The sequence below is a fragment of the Entelurus aequoreus genome, linkage group LG05 (genome assembly GCF_033978785.1).
Source record: "Entelurus aequoreus isolate RoL-2023_Sb linkage group LG05, RoL_Eaeq_v1.1, whole genome shotgun sequence".
Classification (NCBI taxonomy): domain Eukaryota; kingdom Metazoa; phylum Chordata; class Actinopteri; order Syngnathiformes; family Syngnathidae; genus Entelurus; species Entelurus aequoreus.
In genome coordinates, this window is record NC_084735.1 from 24,144,145 (window position 1) to 24,164,747 (window position 20,603).

Sequence of the window (20,603 nt, forward strand, 5' to 3'; positions counted from 1 at the left end):
CTCTATTAGCCACAACACAACCAGGCTTATATTTAATATGCCACAAATTAATCCTGCATAAAAACACCTACGTGTTTGTTATGCTAGCTCCTAGCTCCTCTGCTAGCTCCTAGCTCCATAGAACGCGCCAATACAATTCAAACACCTGATCAACACACACAATCACTCAGCCCAAAAGACCGTTCACCTAACCCAAGGTTCATAAAGCTTATATATTTTTAAAAAGTTGCTAGCTCCTAGCTCCTCTGCTAGCTCCTAGCTCCATAGAACACGCCAATACAATTCAAACACCTGATCAACACACACAATCACTCAGCCCAAAAGACAGTTCACCTAACCCAATGTTCATAAAGCTTATATATTTTTAAAAAGTTACGTACGTGACGCGCACATACGGTCAAGCTATCAAATGTTTAGCAGCCAAGGCTGCATACTCACGGTACCTGGTATTCAGCTGGGAATGACTAAAACAGTAAATAAACACAAGACATATATTTACTCTATTAGCCACAACACAACCAGGCTTATATTTAATATGACACAAATTAATCCTGCATAAAAACACCTACGTCTTTGTTATGCTAACTCCTAGCTCCTATGCTAGCTCCTAGCTCCATAGAACACGCCAATACAATTCAAACACCTGATCAACACACACAATCACTCAGCCCAAAAGACCGTTCACCTAACCCAAGGTTCATGAAGCTTATATATTTTTAAAAAGTTACGTACATACGCAAAAAAAAAGTTGCGCACATACGGTCAAGTGATCAAATGTTTACAAGCCAAAGCTGCATACTCACGGTAGCACGTCTGCGTCTTTGTCATCCAAATCAAAGTAATCCTGGTAAGAGTCTGTGTTGTCCCAGTTCTCTACAGGCGTCTGTGTATCGAAGTCAAAAGTCCTCCTGGTTAGAGTCTCTGTTATCCGAGTTCTTCCAGCTTGACTGCATCTTTCGGGAATGTAAACAAAGACGCGCCGGCTGTGTACTGTTGTTGCTGACTTCGTTCGAAAAATATGTCCGTTTCGCACCGACAACTTTCTTCTTTGCTTGCTCAGCTTCTTTTGTCCATAATGCAATGAACATAATTGCAACAGATTCACGAACACAGATGTCCAGAATACTGTGGAATTATGAAATGAAAACAGAGCTTTTTCGTATTGGCTTCAATGTGGAAGGCATACCCGTGTTCCCCGGGCTACGTCACGCGCATACGTCATCCTCAGAGGCGTTTCGAACCGGAAGTTTAGTGGCAAATTTAAAATGTCACTTTATAAGTTAACCCGGCCGTATTGGCATGTGTTATAATGTTAAGATTTCATCATTGATATATAAACTATCAGACTGCGTGGTCGGTAGTAGTGGCTTTCAGTAGGCCTTTAAGATGTGACTTTAAAGTTTTACTACTTACGTATAAAATACTACACGGTCTAGCTCCAGCCTATCTTGCCGATTGTATTGTACCATATGTCCCGGCAAGAAATCTGCGTTCAAAAAACTCCGGCTTATTAGTGATCCCCAGAGCCCAAAAAAAGTCTGCGGGCTATAGAGCGTTTTCTATTCGGGCTCCAGTACTCTGGAATGCCCTCCCGGTAACAGTTAGAGATGCTACCTCAGTAGAAGCATTTAAGTCCCATCTTAAAACTCATTTGTATACTCTAGCCTTTAAATAGACCCCCCCTTTTTAGACCAGTTGATCTGCCGTTTCTTTTCTTTTTTCCTCTGCTCCCCTCTCCCTTGTGGAGGGGGAGTAGCACAGGTCCGGTGGCCATGGATGAAGTGCTGGCTGTCCAGAGTCGGGACCCCGGGTGGACCGCTAGCCTGTGCATCGGTTGGGGACATCTCTGCGCTGCTGACCCGTCTCCGCTCGGGATGGTTTCCTGCTGGCCCCACTATGGACTGGACTTTCGCTGATGTGTTGGATCCACTGTGGACTGGACTTTCACAATATTATGTCAGACCCACTCGACATCCATTGCTTTCAGTCTCCCCTAGAGGGGGGGGGTTACCCACATATGCGGTCCTCTCCAAGGTTTCTCATAGTCATTCACATCGACGTCCCACTGGGGTGAGTTTTTCCTTGCCCGTATGTGGGCTCTGTACCGAGGATGTCATTGTGGCTTGTGCAGCCCTTTGAGACACTTGTGATTTAGGGCTATATAAATAAACATTGATTGATTGATTGATGAGATTGAAATTAAAAGGCAGTAAACACATTAGTATTTTCTTACTGCATTTAAAGAACAATTTACAATTTTACATATTAGATATAGACTGCCATAATCTAGGATTAGTTAGAAAGCTTTGCTGACATTATATTAAATGCTTCATGATTTATGGTTGTAACTCTTAGTCTGGGCTTTAAAACAAATATAATACTAAAATACTAAAAACAATTATATGGCTGAAACTACACTGATAAGACATGTAGGAGGTAAAAGACACATTGTTTAAGAGAAAACACAAACAAAATTGTGGGAATTTGTTACAAAATCCAGTCATTTAAATTTTCACTTGCATTAGTTTGCGCTCCGTGGGTGATTTTGTCAGCGCTAATAATTGACAACAAGCCAACCAGCTGCTTGGTACCTAAATGCGCACAGCAGGGCAGTTAGTTAACTACATTATTACCTGTCGCTCTTTAAACTCCTTATGCAAAACTGGATGCTTGTTATTTAGATGTTTACCTAAGTTTAAGTGTAATACCGTATTGCCACCTTTTGGCGAGGCATGTTTTAAAGCAGCGCGGAACATCTGCGTTTTAAGAGTCACCTTTATCGTTAGTTTTGAAGTCTAAATACCTTCATATTGCGCTTCACGCACCCTCTTTATTAACCAGTGATGATGACATTTTTTTGCCATTCTTCCTCCCCATGCTCTTTCTGCTTGTACGCGCTCTGTGTGCGCGTTGACACACTCAACATGCGCCTTGGCTCTGTACGTCACCACCGCACGGCAGCATGCGGATGAAAATAAAAAGGTACCGGTATATTTCAAAGACCGTATAGCACCGTTTTTAATTCATTAGTACCGCGGTACTTTGTTAGTACCTGTATACCATACAACCCTGTTCCTACTTATCACCATTTTTTAAATTGTTTCATAATAAATACCGGTATCATATGTGTTTGTATTGTATCTGCTGATTTATTTGTGTTGTAGCTGTAAAACCGAAAATACAAAACAATAATTAAAAAAAGGCGCCAATAATCGGTTGATCCCTAGTTGAGATCTGGAATACTAATATAAACAAGTTGCAAAAACACTGACCTACATTATTTTACACATATACAGTAAATAAGCAGAAAAACCACTATAAATACCGTATTTTTCGGATTGTAAGTCGCAGTTTTCTTCATAGTTTGGCCGGGGGTGCGATTTATACTCTGGAGCAATTTATGTGTGAAATTATTGACACATTACCGTAAAATATCAAATAATATTATTTATCTCATTCACGTAAGAGACTAGACGTATAACATTTCATGGGATTTAGCGATTAGGAGTGACAGATTGTTTGGTAAACATATAGCATGTTCTATATGTTATAGTTATTTGAATGACTCTTACCATAATATGTTACGTTAACATACCAGGCACGTTCTCAGTTGGTAATTTATGCCTCATATAACGTACACTTATTCAGCCTGTTGTTCCCTATTCTTTATTTATTTTAAATTGCCTTTCAAATGTCTATTCTTGGTGTTGGGTTTTATCAAATACATTTCCCCAGTGCAACTAATATATGTTTTTTTCCTTCTTTATTATGTATTTTCGACCGGTGCGACTTATACTCCGGAGCGACTTATAGTCAGAAAAATACGGTATATCAGCAATCGTCACACACACACGTCAACCAATAAAAATTTGGCGGGGGCGGTTCATGGCAGAAGTGCATTGTGAAAAAAAAGGTGCTACCTGCTACTATTTCCGTACCTATGAAAATTTATCATTATAACATTGGCGGTAACTTATAAAAACTGAGATTAGCGATTAGGAGTGACAGATTGTTTGGTAAACGTATAGCATGTTCTATATGTTATAGTTATTTGAATGACTCTTACCATAACATGTTACGTTAACATACCAGGCACGTTCTCAGTTGGTTATTTATGCCTCATATAACGTACACTTATTCAGCCTGTTGTTCACTATTCTTTATTTATTTTAAATTGCCTTTCAAATGTCTATTCTTGGTGTTGGATTTTACCAAATAAATTTCCCCCAAAAATGCGATTTATACTCTGGTACGACTTATATATGTTTTTTTCCTTCTTTATTATGCATTTTTGGCCCGTGCGATTTAACTACGGAGCGATTTATAATCTGAAAAATACGGTAAACAAACACGTTGCATGTTCGAAATAAACTCAAACTCAAACTATATACAACATATTTTATTTAATTTTAAAACATAGTAGTATTGTATTACTTTTTAAAAAGGATGTTTTATTATTTTAAATTATCATCAAAATTACATAATACATTTCCTGAGGAATTTAATATGTACTTTTATTGAGCAGAAAAAGCAGCCCTGCAACTGACCACAAGCGTGTCCGGCTGCAGGTAATCCAAAAGATGCTTTATGCTAGGCTCTTATACGCGCACCGCCGCTGGGGTGACGGCAGCATCAGTCAGGAAATTGTGTGTGTTTTTTTTTTTTCTATTTTCTTTGTGTGTGCTAAACGAAGCTGTTATCTCGCTATACTCTGCTCAAAAACACAATCCTTATAAGGCTGCAGTTGGCTGTCCTAAATGTCCCGTCTCTCTTTTTTGTTGTCTTATAGTTGTTTTATGGCGGGCTGGTCAGCATCAGCATGCAGCTCTGCCTTTAGCAGGCTGTGTAATAATACTAATGTATCAGAACCAACCAACGTAACGTGTGGAGTCCCCCAAGGTTCAATCTTGGGGCCGACTTTATTTAACATTTATATGCTCCCACTAGGACAAATCATGCAAAATAATAACATTGACCATCATTGCTATGCCGATGACACCCAAATCTATGTAGTGCTATCACCAAATGACTATCGCCCCATAGATCTTCTGTGCCAGTGCATTGAGCAAGTCAAACACTGGATGTGGCAAAATTTCCTACAACTAAATGAAGATAAAACTGAAATAATTGTTTTTGGTGCTAAAAAAGAAAGGTTTAAAGTCGTCCAACACCTTCAATCACTGTCCCTGATAACCTCAAATAAAGCCAGAAATCTTGGGGTTATTTTAGATTCTGATTTACATTTCGACAGTCACATCAAATCAGTAACAAAATCGGCCTACTATCACCTCAATAATGTAAAAAGACTTTGAAAAACTTGTACATGCCTTTATTACCAGTAGGCTAGACTATTGTAATGGTCTCCTTGCAGGTCTTCCCAAAAAAACTGTCAGGCAGCTACAGCTTGTTCAGAACGCTGCTGCTAGAGTTCTAACAAAGACCAAAAAATGTGAGCACATTACACCAATTCTTAAATCCTTACATTGGCTCCCTGTACATCAGAGAATTGATTTCAAAATCCTCCTGCTCACATAAATCACTACATGTTCTAGGGCCGAAGTATATTACTGATATGCTCCCACTATATAAGCCCTCTAGATCACTAAGATCTTCTGAGACCAATCTGTTAGCGGTTCCAAGAGTAAACTCAAATCAAGGGAGAGCATCATTCAGTCACTATGCAACAAATAGCTGGAATAAACTTCCTGAAGATGTCAGACTTTCCCCAACTCTGACTACTTTTAAAACTAGACTGAAGACTTTTATGTTCACCTTAGCTTTCAGCTAAATCTTATAATCTTTTAACTTTTAAAGTCTGCAATGTTTTTATTTTTATTGTCTGCATTTTAATTTTGCTTTTATTTTCTTTCATTTCACTTTGTTGTCTGTGAAGCACTTTGAGTCTGCCTTGTGTATGAAAAGCGCTATACAAATAAAGTTGCCTTGCCTTGCCTTGCCTAATGATAATATCAGGCCTCTGCACCTGTAATATAGTCCTTGAATCAGGTTAAAGATGCCGCTGCCCACACATGAGGCATAATTATAAAAAGCGACAGGCAAGAAGAAAGGGAGCAGTGCAATGAAGTTACATTCTACACACTCAGACTGAATTAATCCAAACCCCCGCGAGGATCGACGGAACATCAGACAACTGTGAGCCGTCTTCCAGGATGCCCTCGCGGGACAAAATAGGTCTTTAAGAGGACTCTCCGCCATGCTTCATTAATAAAAGACGAGCTTGTGTGTTGACTCAGCGAGGACAATTAATGCAAACTTCTAACAGGAGAAGCAGGAAGAAAGGTATCTTCTCCAGGTAGCTTACAGCACGTAGAGACATTAATTAGGATAAAAGGAGCTCGATGCTTTTCCGCATGGACGTGCACGGATTTAGTTGTTTTTTTCCCCCCTCCCCAAGAAAGGGCACTCTGCTGTGCCTCTTCTGTCCATCAGAAAACCCACGTACTAATTTGCACGCACACACTCACTCATTCAACACTGCTGGGTGTCTAAACATATGTTAGACCTGAACATGTAGACCTTGAATGGAATGCTGAGGTGAAGTAACCTAGCAACAGCTGTCAACAGGTTGTGCTACCAGAGAAAAGGGAAACAAAAGCTGATGTATATAATAAAAGATCACCCTGAGAGCTTTTCTACAGGTTGAGTATTCAGGAATCACATTGGTGATATTTTTCACAGCATATTGTGCAACTCATGGTTGAATAAAGTGGTTGTTACACGCTTTGGGAGGATAATCGTATATGGTCTCTACAAATGTATAGAATATTTAGCTATTTTTATGTAGCTAAGAAAAGGTATCCATTATGCTTGTCTACATATACAGATATTGGTCTGATATAGGCAGAAAAAACAAGTATCGGCTTGCATGTAAAAGCCCAAGCCGTCCTGCAGCGCGTTTATTTGTGCAAACATCTAAAAGGTCCTCCAATAAGACTTAGACTTAGATTTAGTCTTCCTTTTATTGTCATTCAAATTAGAATTTTACAGTACAAATAAGAACGAAATTGTCTTGCATTAGCTCGTTGTAGTGCAGGATAAAAGAGCAATAAAGTGCCGATATAAATAAATAGATTACTGTACAGATAAATAATTTGCATTTTTTCCATATGCATCCACGTCTATGGATGTATGATATATTGTCTTTTAGGGGTGTGGGAAAAATTGATTCGAATTCAAATCGCCATTCTCACGTTGTACGATTCAGTATCGATTCTCATTTTTCAAAAATCGATTTTTATTTATTTATTATTTTTTAACTATTCAATCCAACAAAACAATACACAGCAATACCATAACAATGCAATCCAATTCCAAAACCAAACCCGACCCAGCAACACTCAGAACAGCAATAAACAGAGCAATTGAGAGGAGACACAAACACGACACAGAACAATCCAAAAGTAGTGAAACAAAAATGAATATTATCAACAACAGTATCAATATTAGTAACAATTTCAACATAGCAGTGATTAAGAATCCCTCATTGACATTATCATTAGATATCTATAAAAAATAAATAAATAAATAAATAAAAATGAACAATAGTGTCACAGTGGCTTACACTTGCATCGCATCTCATAAGCTTGACAACACACTGTGTCCAATATTTTCACAAAGATAAAATAAGTCATATTTTTGGTTCATTTAATAGTTAAAACAAATTTACATTATTGCAATCAGTTGATAAAACATTGTCCTTTACAATTATAAAAGCTTTTTACAAAAATCTACTACTCTGCTTGCATGTCAGCAGACTGGGGTCGATCCTGCTGAAATCCTACTTATTGAATGAATAGAGAATTGTTTTGAATCGGAAAAATATCGTTTTTTAATCAACAATCGCGTTGAATCGAAAAAAAAAAAAATCGATTTATAATCGAATCGTGACCCCAAGAATCGATATTGAATCGAATCGTGGGACACCCAAAGATTCGCAGCCCTATTGTCTTTTTCATAGCTAACATTGTTCTCTGTTTGACTAACTTTACTCGATCAAACCTTTTCCAACATTTCACACTGCAAAATAATACAAGAATGTATATGTGCTGATATCGTATTGTAACAAAATCGGTATTGGCCAATACACAAGGCTAAAATATCTGTATCGTGTCGGAAGTAAAAACGTATATCGGGACATTCCTACTTTCACATACATTAAGTATGATGCGGTACAGTCCACACCAACAAAATAGTAAACTTTATTAGTGCTTAGGAGCAGAATATTTATCGGAGTGTGTGTAATCTTAAGGAATTGGCCTTCAAAATAAAGTTTCCTACGAATAATAAAGTAAAATATTAGAAACCCTACATAAACAATAACAAACAATCTCTGTGGTTTGAGAACAGCACACTATTGACAAGGCATTTGGCCTTCAAAATAAGAGTGTTTCTCACAGATTTAAGGAAAATAACAAAATTATACACTATCACGATGAGAAGTGTCTTTAATAATGTGGTTACCACATTTTAGCTACACATCAGGGGCAAACTATTACAAAAACAATAAGAAACATTATTGTATAATTGTTATGATTTGGCCTTCAAAATACACATGTTTACCACAGACTTCAGGTAAAATAACACAAAAATAAATACTGTATCATGATAAGAAGTGTCTAATAGTATGGTTACCACTTTTTTTGGCTCCACATAAGGGACAAAATAAGCACACAATTGTGTCATTGTTAGGAAGTGGTCTTCAAAGTTAGCGTTTTCCTCAGATTTGAGGGAAAAAATACCAACCTTTATCATAACCCTAACCCCTAATAGGTGCCTAATAATGTGGTTAAATACTTTTTTTTGCTACACACGGGGCAAATCATTAGAAACGCTAAAAAAATTAAAACAAATATTCTCTGTGGTTTAATCACAGAGAATAATAATAACCATGAGATGTGTCTCCAAAAATGTGGTTGCCACTCTTTTAGCTACAGAAGAGTGGCAAAATATCAAAAACAAAACAGCAAACATTCTCTGTGGTTTGACACCAGCACCATATTGCGTAATAGTTAGGATTTGGCCTTCAAAAAAAAAAATGTTCTCCACAAACACAAAACTGCATACTGTATCATAAGAGGTGTCTAACAACATGGGTGCAGACTTTTTTTTCTACACAAAATACTACAAACACTACAAAAACAATATCAAACATTCTCCGTGTTTTGCACATGATTGTGCATTTTTTAGGATTTGGATATCAAATTGAGAATATTTTCCACAGATTTAACGAAAATAACACAAACTTGTATACTGTATCATGATGAAGTGTCTTTAATAATGCGGTTACCACTTTTTAGCTACACATAAGTTGCAAAATATCAGCAACACCAAAGCAACATTCTCTGTGGTTTTGAGAACCGCACATAACTATCAGGATTTGGCCTTCAAAATAAAAGAGATTTGTAACTAATTTTCCCACAAATTTGGGGTCACCACCACAAAAGTACTTACTGTTACGAATATTTGGCTTACTGTTTTTCAGCTGCACAACAGGTTAAAATATTGGAAACACTACCACCGGAATAGTACACATTCTCCGGTCCCTTCAAAATAAGATTTTGGAAAAGAGAAATTATGCTGGGGTTGGATTCTTTGTGCGTCAAATGCATTTTGGGGTAAAACTGGTAATATATGCGATGTTATACAGTATGATAAGTCAGACGAGTGGATCCTTCTTGTTTGGTTGTAGGGAATAAAACAAAAAGGGAATGTATGGAGAAGCCAGCGTGGGAGCGGTCATGGCGGGTTAGATGGTGGCGCAGTACTGCTGGAGTTGCTCTTATCTGCCTAGTGCAGAGGACCAAGTAGCTGGGAGGGGTGTGCATACTCTTTTTATCAGTCTTGGAGACATCCTACAATGAATTATGTTCTATTACTTTCCTCCCTCTCTCATATCACCTTCTATTCTCAAGTATCCATTTGTCACAATGATATCTGGTGTTTTGTTTTCACTGTGTGGCTTGGGAAGGATTAATATAACAACAGTAGTGCACAAAAAATGTATCATTCCAATGCAATAAAAGCAAAAAGGTCTGGGAAAACTCACCTCATGCCTTCTGTCGACTTGTTCTGGTGGTTGCAGTAAAGCTGCGGCGTCCCCAGCATGGCCTCCGTGAACACCGCCAGGAAGCCCAGCGACTCAACGAAGACGGCTGAGTCCAGGAGCACGTAGGTGACGTAGGCCGACACCAGCGTGAAGGCCACCACGCACTGCAAGTAGTCCAAGAAGCGGCTCCACGACCAGAAGTAGCTCCAGTCGAAGTCTAAAAGGGGTAGTATAGGGAAATGTAGTGTATAAGAGGAATAATATATTGTATTTGAACAGCTGCAATATACTCCCCTAAACACAGTAGTAAGTACACATTTTTATTCATTATAGTGGCTACAACTCGTGTACAATACTGAATAAGTACTCAAAGTGTACAGTGATCGTATAAAATTTTGAAGAAAAAAAAACAGTAAAGAAAATTTTTTTTTTTTTAAATCCACTAATTTACATAATGTAAAAAAAAAAAAGCATAACATTTTTAATTATCTGGAAAATGTAATCAAATTACTGTCAAAGTGTAAAAATATATCCATGTTTTCTAGAAACATGTTATCTTTATGTGCAAGTGTACTCAAAGTGTAAAGTGTAAGTAAAGTGAATTTAGTAAAAAAAAAAAAAAAGTATACACAAATGTATATACCGGTATAATATATCCACTTTTCAATTATTTGGGCAATTTAATCAAATTACGGTTGAGTCAAGCAATATAAAAATATATTTAATGTCGAGAAATATCTCCACTAAAAAAAAAAAAAAAAAAAAAAAAAATTATATATATATATATATATATATATATATATATATATATATATATATATATATATATATATATATATATATATATATATATATATATATATATATATATATATATATATATATATATATATATATATATATATATATATATATACATGTATACAAACATACATAATATATTTTAAATATCTGGACAATCTAATCCAATATATATATATATATATACACACATATATACAAACATACATAATATATTTTAAATATCTGGACAATCTAATCAAATTACAGTCAAGCAGTATAAAAATATATTTCTTGCCTAAAAAAAATATTTTTTATGTTCAAGTAAAGTGTGGAGTCAGCGTAAGAAACAGAAATTAAGTAAAACATGTATAAAAAAATATACAATTATACATAAAAATACATGTTTTTTAAATAAAAATATAAATATAAAATATAAATATTGAATATAAAACTATCCTTCCTGTCTAATAACATGTTCTTTTTACATAAGTGTAAAGTGAGTGTAAAAAACAGAAAATCAAATAAGAGAAGTACAAAAATATATACAAAATAATATAAAAATACATACTTTTTTAACTACAGTCAAGCAGTATAATAAAATCCTTCCAGTCTAGTCCTTTTTACATAATAAAGCGTAGAGTGAGCGTAAGAATCAGAAATTTAAAAAACTGTACAAACAAATATACAAAATATAATAAAAATACTTTTTTTTTTTTCCTTTTTTTAAACTATGTGGATAATTTAATGAAACTACAGCCAAGGAGTGTAAAAATATCCTTACTGTCTGGGTTTTTTTTTTTTTAATAATTATGTGCAATTGTACTTCGTAAAGTGTAGAGTGAGAGTAAGAAACAGAAATTAAGTAAAAAAGTATACAAAACAAGTACAAAAATTATACAAATGTATATAAAAATACATACAATTTCTAATTATTTGGACAATTTAATCAAATTACAGTCAAGCAGTGTAAAAATATCCTTCCGGTCTAAAAAAGTTATCTTTCTTTTTTATGTGCAAGTGTACTTGGAAAAGTGTAGAGTGAGGGTAAAAAACACAAATTAGGCAAAAAAAAAAAAATAAAAAAAAATAAAAATAAAAATAAAAAATAAAAAATATATATATATATATATAAATATATATATATATATATATATACACACACACAAATGTGCATAAAATACATAACATTTTTAATTATCAAGACAACTTAATCAAATAATCAAGCAATTTAAAAATACCCATCCTGTCTAAAAACATGGTCTTTTTTACATGTACTTAGTACAGTATAAAATGATCTTAAGAAACACAAATTAAGTAAAATATGTAAAAAACAACAACAAATGTACATAAAAATATGTGCAATTTCTAATAATCTGGACAATTTCATCAAATTAACGTAAAGCAGTATAAAATTTTTTTCCTTCCAGTCTAAAAACGTTTTCTTTTTTATGTGCCAGTGTAATTACTAAAGTGTACAGTGAGTGTAAAAAAAACCCAGAACATAAACAAGAAACAGAACTTAAGTAAAACATTTACAAAAAAAATTATCAAAAAAATATACAAACATATAAAATACGTACAACTTATAATTATCTGGACAATTTAATCAAATTACAGTCAAGCAGTATAAAAGGATCTTTCCTTTCTAAAAAAAAGTTATATTTCTTTATGTGCAGGTGTAGAATGAGCGCAAAAAACAGAAATCAAGTAAAAAATAAATAAATAAATATAAAAAATTGTAAATAAAAATAACTTTTTTTTTGTAATTATCTGGAAAATGTTATCAAATTACAGTCAAGCAGTATTTAAATATAATTCCTGTCTAGAAATATGTTCTTTTTAAGTGCAATGTACTCAATAATAGTATACAGTAAAGAGTAAAAACAAACTAAAAATAAATCTACAAATTAAAAAAAAATCTTAATTATTTCGATAATTTAAGTAAATAACAGTCAAGCATTATATAAATATCCTTCTCTAGAAACATGTTATTTTTGTAAGTGTTCAGTAAGCATATATAACATAATTGTGCAAACAAACACATAAAACAATCTGAATTATCTCAGAAATGTAAAGAAAATTCAGATAAGCAATATAAAAAATAATGTGTTTAGAAACAGGTTTTTACACCATAAAAAGCATGTAAAAGCAAGCGAATGAGCTCCTTTTGAGCGTTGAATAAATTAGCACATAGACAAAAAGAAGCTTCACAGTTAAGCTGTGAATCTTCACACAATGTAATAAAAAACGATATGTTGCTGCTACAAATAGGCAGCCAAGGGGGGGAGGAGGAGGATGATGATGATAATGATGAAGCCAGGTATATTAGCTATTGGCTGAGAAACTTGACACTAATGAATGATGAACAACATTCGGCCTGGTGTCACTTGAGTGTTTTCAGAGCAAGAATGACAACATAAAGATTCTGAGCACAAGGCTGACTTCCTGGAATGATCAACGCAGTCAATACTCATAATGAGTTGGTATCAATGCCACAAGAGAGAGGCACTGATTGCTTTGTGGTGATGATGATCATGATGATACAGGTACTATGAGTAGGCGCGGCGTCTTTACGGTTACTTCCTAAGGTGTTATGGCCGCGTCTATTTGCGCCAGAAAGTGAGAACAGCAGAGGTGATAGCAAAGATCTGCTACATCTTTAAAATAGGATTTATACACGCATCACGTGACATAAAGCGGTTTCATTCAACGCACAAACACACACACATTGAAGAATTAATTAGGTATGGCTGTAATAAAATTACGGATACAAAAGGATCACAAGGGTTTATTAAAGATGTTGTCAATGCTTCAATTAAGGCCTTTATTCAATTAACCACAGAGGTAACCATAGTGGTCTACAGAAGCGCTAATAATTAAAAAAAACATCGGCTTTAACCGATTAACTCTGCAAGATGGCTGCAGCTGCATTTGAAGTATCACAAGTGGTCACCACTCAGCAGCACTGTCGCCTTCTGTCGGATGTGCTACTCATCTGTTAGTGTTGTGCTTTTGTTTACGATCAACACAACATCTTTTAGGTTTAGCTAAGTGAAAGTAAGGCTGTCATAATCACAGCATTTTCGGTAGTAATGCTTTGCGATGTGAATGTGGCAACAATTCACGATTTAATTTGGCTCCAATTCTTGGGGAGATGCACCGATGCTGAATTTTATCATCTTGAATCAAACCGATTCTCGCGATATGTTTGGTATATCAATTATAATAAACGACGAGTAGTCACAATATGTCTTTTTAAAAATCGATTCTTGAAAATTTTGAATCGATTCCCAAATTGTATTTATAAAGATAGCAATTTGGATGTGAATCCATTATTTACAGCACCCCTAGTAATGCTTGAATTTGACTGATACATCATCTGTTGGATCTGGCTGGTCTATGACGTAAAAACAGTGCCAAAATCCTTGATTGTAAAAACCGCACTCTGCGTTCGTGCAGACTCATTTCGCGACATGGTAAATGGGTTATACTTGTATAGCGCTTTTCTACCTTCAAGGTACTCAAAGCACTTTGACACTATTTCCACATTCACCCATTCACACTGATGTCGGGAGCTCCCATGCAAGGCCCTAACCACGACCCATCAAGAGCAAGGGTGAAGTGTCTTGCTCAAGGACACAACGGACATGACGAGTTTGGTAGAAGGTGGGGATTGAACCAAGAACCCTCAGGTTGCTGGCGCGGCCACTCTCCCAAAGATTCGCCACGCCGTCCCCATGACATGTCCACGCGAGCCGCCTTTTACTCACGTGCAGCCTCTGTTTGCGATATGTTTTTCTGTTTTCCACCCTTTTGACATTTACTTAGGGGCGGGGCATTGAATACACATCCTTTCTGATTGGTGCCTTTAAACACCTACTGTCTCAAAGTCAGACCTAATCTGAGGGATTCCCTTCTGAAGAAAATGTGTGTATTTTGTCATCTAATATACATGTTTTCCACTACAAGCTATTAAACGGTTGCCTTACCATTTATTATGATGTTGTGTGAACATGTTAAAAATGGCGATCTCGAACAATTTGATGTCATGATCAAAGATAGCCTAGTTTACCGAAAACAAATGATCTCTGGGTATATGCTCCCCAGGTAATTGCAGTGTTGAATTATATACTGTAGACTTACTTCATATGATAAAAGGTAGCTCATTTATCGGTGTCTTGTATGATATCCTCACAATGTGATCAAATTTCTCGGTTATTTTATTTGTTGTTGTTTTTTTTAAACACTTAACTTCGTAAGGAACAGGGTTAATTTGGTTGACTAACAAATGTCGTCTTAGTTATCGTCAACAACCTATTTTCACATCATGACTAGTGTTGTCTTGATAACAATATTTTGGTACCGGTACCAAAATTATTTTGATACTTTTCAAACAAAGGGAACCACAAAAAATTGCGTTATTGGCTTTATTTTATCTCTCGCTGGATCGGTTCGCAGCTGAGTGTGAAGCGACTGGGATGAGAATCAGCACCTCCAAGTCCGAATCCATAGTTCTCGCCCGGAAAAGGGTGGAGTGCCATCTCCGGGTTGCGGAGGAGACCCTGCCCCAAGTGGAGGAGTTCAAGTACCTCGGAGTCTTGTTCATGAGTGAGGGAAGAGTGGATCGTGAGATCGACAGGCGGATCGGTGCGGCGTCTTCAGTAATGCGGACGCTGTATCGATCCGTTGTGGTGAAGAAGGAGCTGAGCCGGAAGGCAAAGCTCTCAATTTACCGGTCGATCTACGTTCCCATCCTCACCTATGGTCATGAGCTTTGGGTTATGACCGAAACAACAAGATCACGGGTACAAGCGGCCGAAATGAGTTTCCTCCGCCGGGTGGCGGGGCTCTCCCTTAGAGATAGGGTGAGAAGCTCTGCCATCCGGGGGGAGCTCTAGGTAAAGCCGCTGCTCCTCCACATCGAGAGGAGCCAGATGAGGTGGTTCGGGCATCTGGTCAGGATGCCACCCGAACGCCTCCCTAGGGAGGTGTTTAGGGCACGTCCGACCGGTAGGAGGCCACGGGGAAGACCCAGGACACGTTGGGAAGACTATGTCTCCCGGCTGGCCTGGGAACGCCTCGGGATCCCCCGGGAGGAGCTGGACGAAGTGGCTGGGGAGAGGGAAGTCTGGGCTTCCCTGCTTAAGCTGCTGCCCCCGCGACCCGACCTCGGATAAGCGGAAGAAGATGGATGGATGGATGGATGGATGGCTTTATTTTAACAAAAAATATTTTGGTATATTAAACATATGTTTCTTATTGCAAGCTTGTCCTTAAATAAAATAGTGAACATACAAGACAACTTGTCTTTTATTTGTAAGTAAGCAAACAAAGGCTCCTAATTAGTCTGCTGACGTATGCAGTAACATACTGTGTCATTTTGCATTTTATTATTTTGTCAAAATTATTAAGGACAAGTGGTACAAAATGAATTAATAATCTACTTGTTCATTTACTGTTAACATCTGCTTACTTTCTCTTTTAACATGTTTTATTTTCATTTATGTTAAAATGTAATAATCACTTATTCTACCACAAATTTGGGTGTCAATCCGATACCAAGTCGTTACAGGATCATACATTGGTCATATTCAAAGTCCTCATGTGTCCAGGGACATATTTCCTGAGTTTACAAACATAATATAAACAAAAAACAAAACGAAAGAAGATGTTGTGATGCCACAAAATATCGACGTAATCATAGTAGTATCGACTAGATACAGTACTGTACTTGGTATCATTACAATGGATGTCAGGTGTAGATCCACCAATGGCGTTTGTTTACATACGGTGTGTAGTGAAACATGTTTACATGTGGCAGACCGGTACTTTTCAGAGGCGGTATAGTACAGAATATGATTCATTAGTATCGCGGTACTATACAAATACCGGTATACCGTACAATCCTATCCATCCATTTTCTACCGCTTGTCCCGTTCGGAGTCGCAGGGGGTGCTGGAGCCTATCTTAACTGCATTCGGGCGGAAGGCGGGGTACACCCTGGACAAGTCGCCACCTCATCACCCCTAGTCATGACTAAAATGAGACAATAACTATTCAAAACAAAAGCGCGTTGACTAAGACGATGACAACAATCCTGACATTTTAGTCGACGAGTACAAAAACACAAATGTTGACAGAAACAAAATCCAATCATATTTAATTGTGTCTTGTTTGGAATATATCCAATCCCGGCTCTTAAAGGCCTACTGAAACCCACTACTACCGACCACGCAGTCTGATAGTTTATATATCAATGATGAAATCTTAACATTGCAACACATGCCAATACGGCCGGGTTAACTTATAAAGTGCAATTTTAAATTTCCCGGGAAACTTCCGGTTGAAAACGTCTAGGTATGATGACGTTTGCGCGTGACGTCAATGGTTGAAGCGGAAGTATTGGGACACATTGTATCCCAATACAAACAGCTCTGTTTTCATCACAAAATTCCACAGTATTCTGGACATCTGTGTTGGTGAATCTTTTGCAATTTCTTCAATTAACAATGGAGACTGCAAAGAAGAAAGCTGTAGGTGGGATCAGTGTATTAGCGGCTGGCTGCAGCAACACAACCAGGAGGACTTTGAATTGGATAGCAGACGCGCTATCCGACGCTAGCCGCCGACCGCATCGATGATCGGGTAAAGTTCTTCGTCGCGCCGTCGATCGCTGGAACGCAGGTGAGCACGGGTGCTGATGAGCAGATGAGGGCTGGCGTAGGTGGAGAGCTAATGTTTTTAGCATAGCTCTGTCGAGGTCCCGTAGCTAGGTTAGCTTCAATGGCGTCGTTAGCAACAGCATTGCTAGGCTTCGCCAGGCGGTACAGCATTAACCGTGTGGTTACAGGTCCAGGGTTTAGTTCGGTGTCTCCTGATAGTAGAAGTAATAATAGTATTGTTGATCTTCGGTCTATCCTTCCAGTCAGGGGCATGTTTCTTCTGTTTCTATCTGCATTTAAGCACGATGCTATCACGTTAGTTCCGTAGCTAAAGTGCTTCGCCGATGTATTGTCGTGGAGATAAAAGTCACTGTGAATGTCCATTTCGCGTTCTCGACTCTCATTTTCAAGAGGATATAGTATCCGAGGTGGTTTAAAATACAAATTGGCGGGGGGTGGGCTCACGTGGCGTCACGCTAAAGTGGTCTGGTGTGGGTCACGGGCCGGGGGGGGGGGGGGGGGGGGGTAGTTCCTGGTTGTCGGCCGCATGGACTGGGGGGGATGTCCGGGCCCTCTACTCCTCCTACTTATAGCACACACAGTCACACAAATATAGGACTTTGGGGGATTGTCCTGCGGGGAGGCATGGCAGGGGGTTGAGGATGCCTCCTATGGGGCTCCAGTCCTCCTGTCTTGTCCCCTGCTCGTCCATCCCTCAATCTTTGGAGGGCTCGGCTTGGTTGGGACCCACCAAGACCTTGATGTCCCCCAATTTTAATCGCATTATTAATTCCCACAAGCATACATATCTCAAAAAAATACAAATCCGTGATCCACAATAGAAAAAGGAGAAAGTGTGGAATCCAATGAGCCCTTGTACCTAAGTTACGGTCAGAGCGAAAAAAGATACGTCCTGCACTGCACTCTAGTCCTTCACTCTTACGTTCATCATCCACGAATCTTTCATCCTCGCTCAAATTAATGGGGTAATCGTCGCTTTCTCGGTCCGAATCGCTCTCGCTGCTGTTGTAAACAATGGGGAAATGTGAGGAGCCCTTCAACCTGCGACGTCACGCTACTTCCGGTACAGGCAAGGCTTTTTTTTTTTTATCAGCGACCAAAAGTTGCGAACTTTATCGTCGATGTTCTCTACTAAATCCTTTCAGCAAAAATATGGCAATATCGCGAAATGATCAAGTATGACACATAGAATGGATCTGCTATCCCCGTTTGAATAAGAAAATTTCATTTCAGTAGGCCTTTAAATGGGACATGAGGGAGGGGAAATATGAAGGAGAGATGCTTTTCTTTGTGGGATAAGGACGTTGGATTCCTCACCGCTAAAATAAAACCGCATGCATGTAACACGGTCAACATAGTAAAATGTGTACACCTGGGGAAAAGAGAAGAGGACTTGGGGCGGTATAGCTCGGTTGGTAGAGCGGCCGTGCCAGCAACTTGAGGGTTGCGGGTTCGATCCCCGCTTCCGCCATCCTAGTCACTGCCGTCGTGTCCTTGGGCAAGACACTTTACCCACCTGCTCCCAGTGCCACCCACACTGGTTTAAATGTAACTTAGATACTGGGTTTCACAATGTAAAGCGCTTTGAGTCACTTGAGAAAAAGCGCTATATAAATGTAATTCACTTCACTAAAGTTAACTAAATTTAGATTAATTTTAGCTGTAAAAACCTCTTAAAATGAACTCTGATAAGAAATTATGGTAACACTTTAGTATGGGGAACACATATTCACCATTAATTAGTTGCTTATTACCACACAAATTAGTAACATAATGGCTCTTAATTAATCATTATTAAGTACTAATTTATATAATGCCTTATTCTGCATGCCATAAACCAGCGTTTCTCAAAGTGTGGGGCGCGCCCCACTGGTGGGGAATAGAGACATGACAGGTGGGGCGCGAGGAACGGGAGGAAATTTCACTTAGATTTTTTTAATTTTTTTATCATTATATTCTTTGATTTTTTTTTTTACTATGCCTTCATTTTCTATACACACTGTAAATCACTTTGTGATTCTGTCTGTGAAATCCGCTATATAGATAAATGTAAATTACTTATTTTTCCTGTAGGCTTTACATTTCTAGGTAGGAGCGAAAGTTTACTGACATAGCAACAGTAACTAATGGGGGCGGGGCTAAGCGGAAGCTTTGTGAATGGCGAGTCACTGTGCGAGGATTTGCTGTTTTGCAAATACATAAAAAATAGAGCCACTGCTGATGAGCTGTTCAAGATAATGGACAGTTTCCTCAAAGAACACGACCTTAAATGGGAAAACTGTGTGGGCTTTTGCTCTGATGGCGCGCATGGCAAAGTCAAGAAACGGGCTGCAGGCTCTAATAAAGAGGGTTGCGCCAAATGCGCATTGGACACAATGTGTCATTCACCGGGAAACACTCGCGTCAAGGCAGCTCAGCCCCGAATTCAATGAAGTTTTAACAGTGGCAGTGTCAAGCCTGCAACCCCGATTTGAAAAGCTGTGCAGTGCAAAACAGGCTCATTGCAGCCACTAATGCTGGAGTACTGTAAAACTCATGTTCACTTGCCCTGTCCTCCTTTTTTTGGCAAAGATTGCAAAGTGGCACTTTTATTTTCATTTATTATTGAACTTGATGCAAGTTATTTGATTTATTATTGAACTTGATGCAAGTTATAACACTTTTATTTGATTTATTATTGAACTTGATGCAAGTTATAACACTTTTTTTGATTTATTATTGAACTTGATGCAAGTTATAACACTTTTGTTTTATTTATTATTGAACTTGATGCAAGTTATTTGATTTATTATTGAACTTGATGCAAGTTATAACACTTTTATTTGATTTATTATTGAACTTGATGCAAGTTATAACACTTTTTTTGATTTATTATTGAACTTGATGCAAGTTATAACACTTTTTTGATTTATTATTGAACTTGATGCAAGTTATAACACTTTTGTTTTATTTATTATTGAATTGATGCAAGTTATTTTATTTGATATTGAACTTGATGCAAGTTATACCACAGCTGCACAGTTATTTTATTTATTATTGAACTTGATTTTATTTTATGTTATTGAGTTTGA

The 20,603-nt window shown here is 37.5% G+C and overlaps 1 protein-coding gene across 3 annotated transcripts in view; it reads right to left on the reverse strand.

Moving 5' to 3' along the window:
• Window positions 1–20,603, reverse strand: part of LOC133650348 (solute carrier family 66 member 2) — a 54,362-nt gene that overhangs the window by 12,522 nt on the left and 21,237 nt on the right. For all 3 annotated transcript variants that reach the window (XM_062047488.1, XM_062047486.1, XM_062047487.1), the window contains one exon: window positions 10,067–10,283. In XM_062047488.1, coding sequence (XP_061903472.1) covers window positions 10,067–10,283 — 217 coding nt within the window. The remainder of the gene's footprint in view (window positions 1–10,066; window positions 10,284–20,603) is intronic.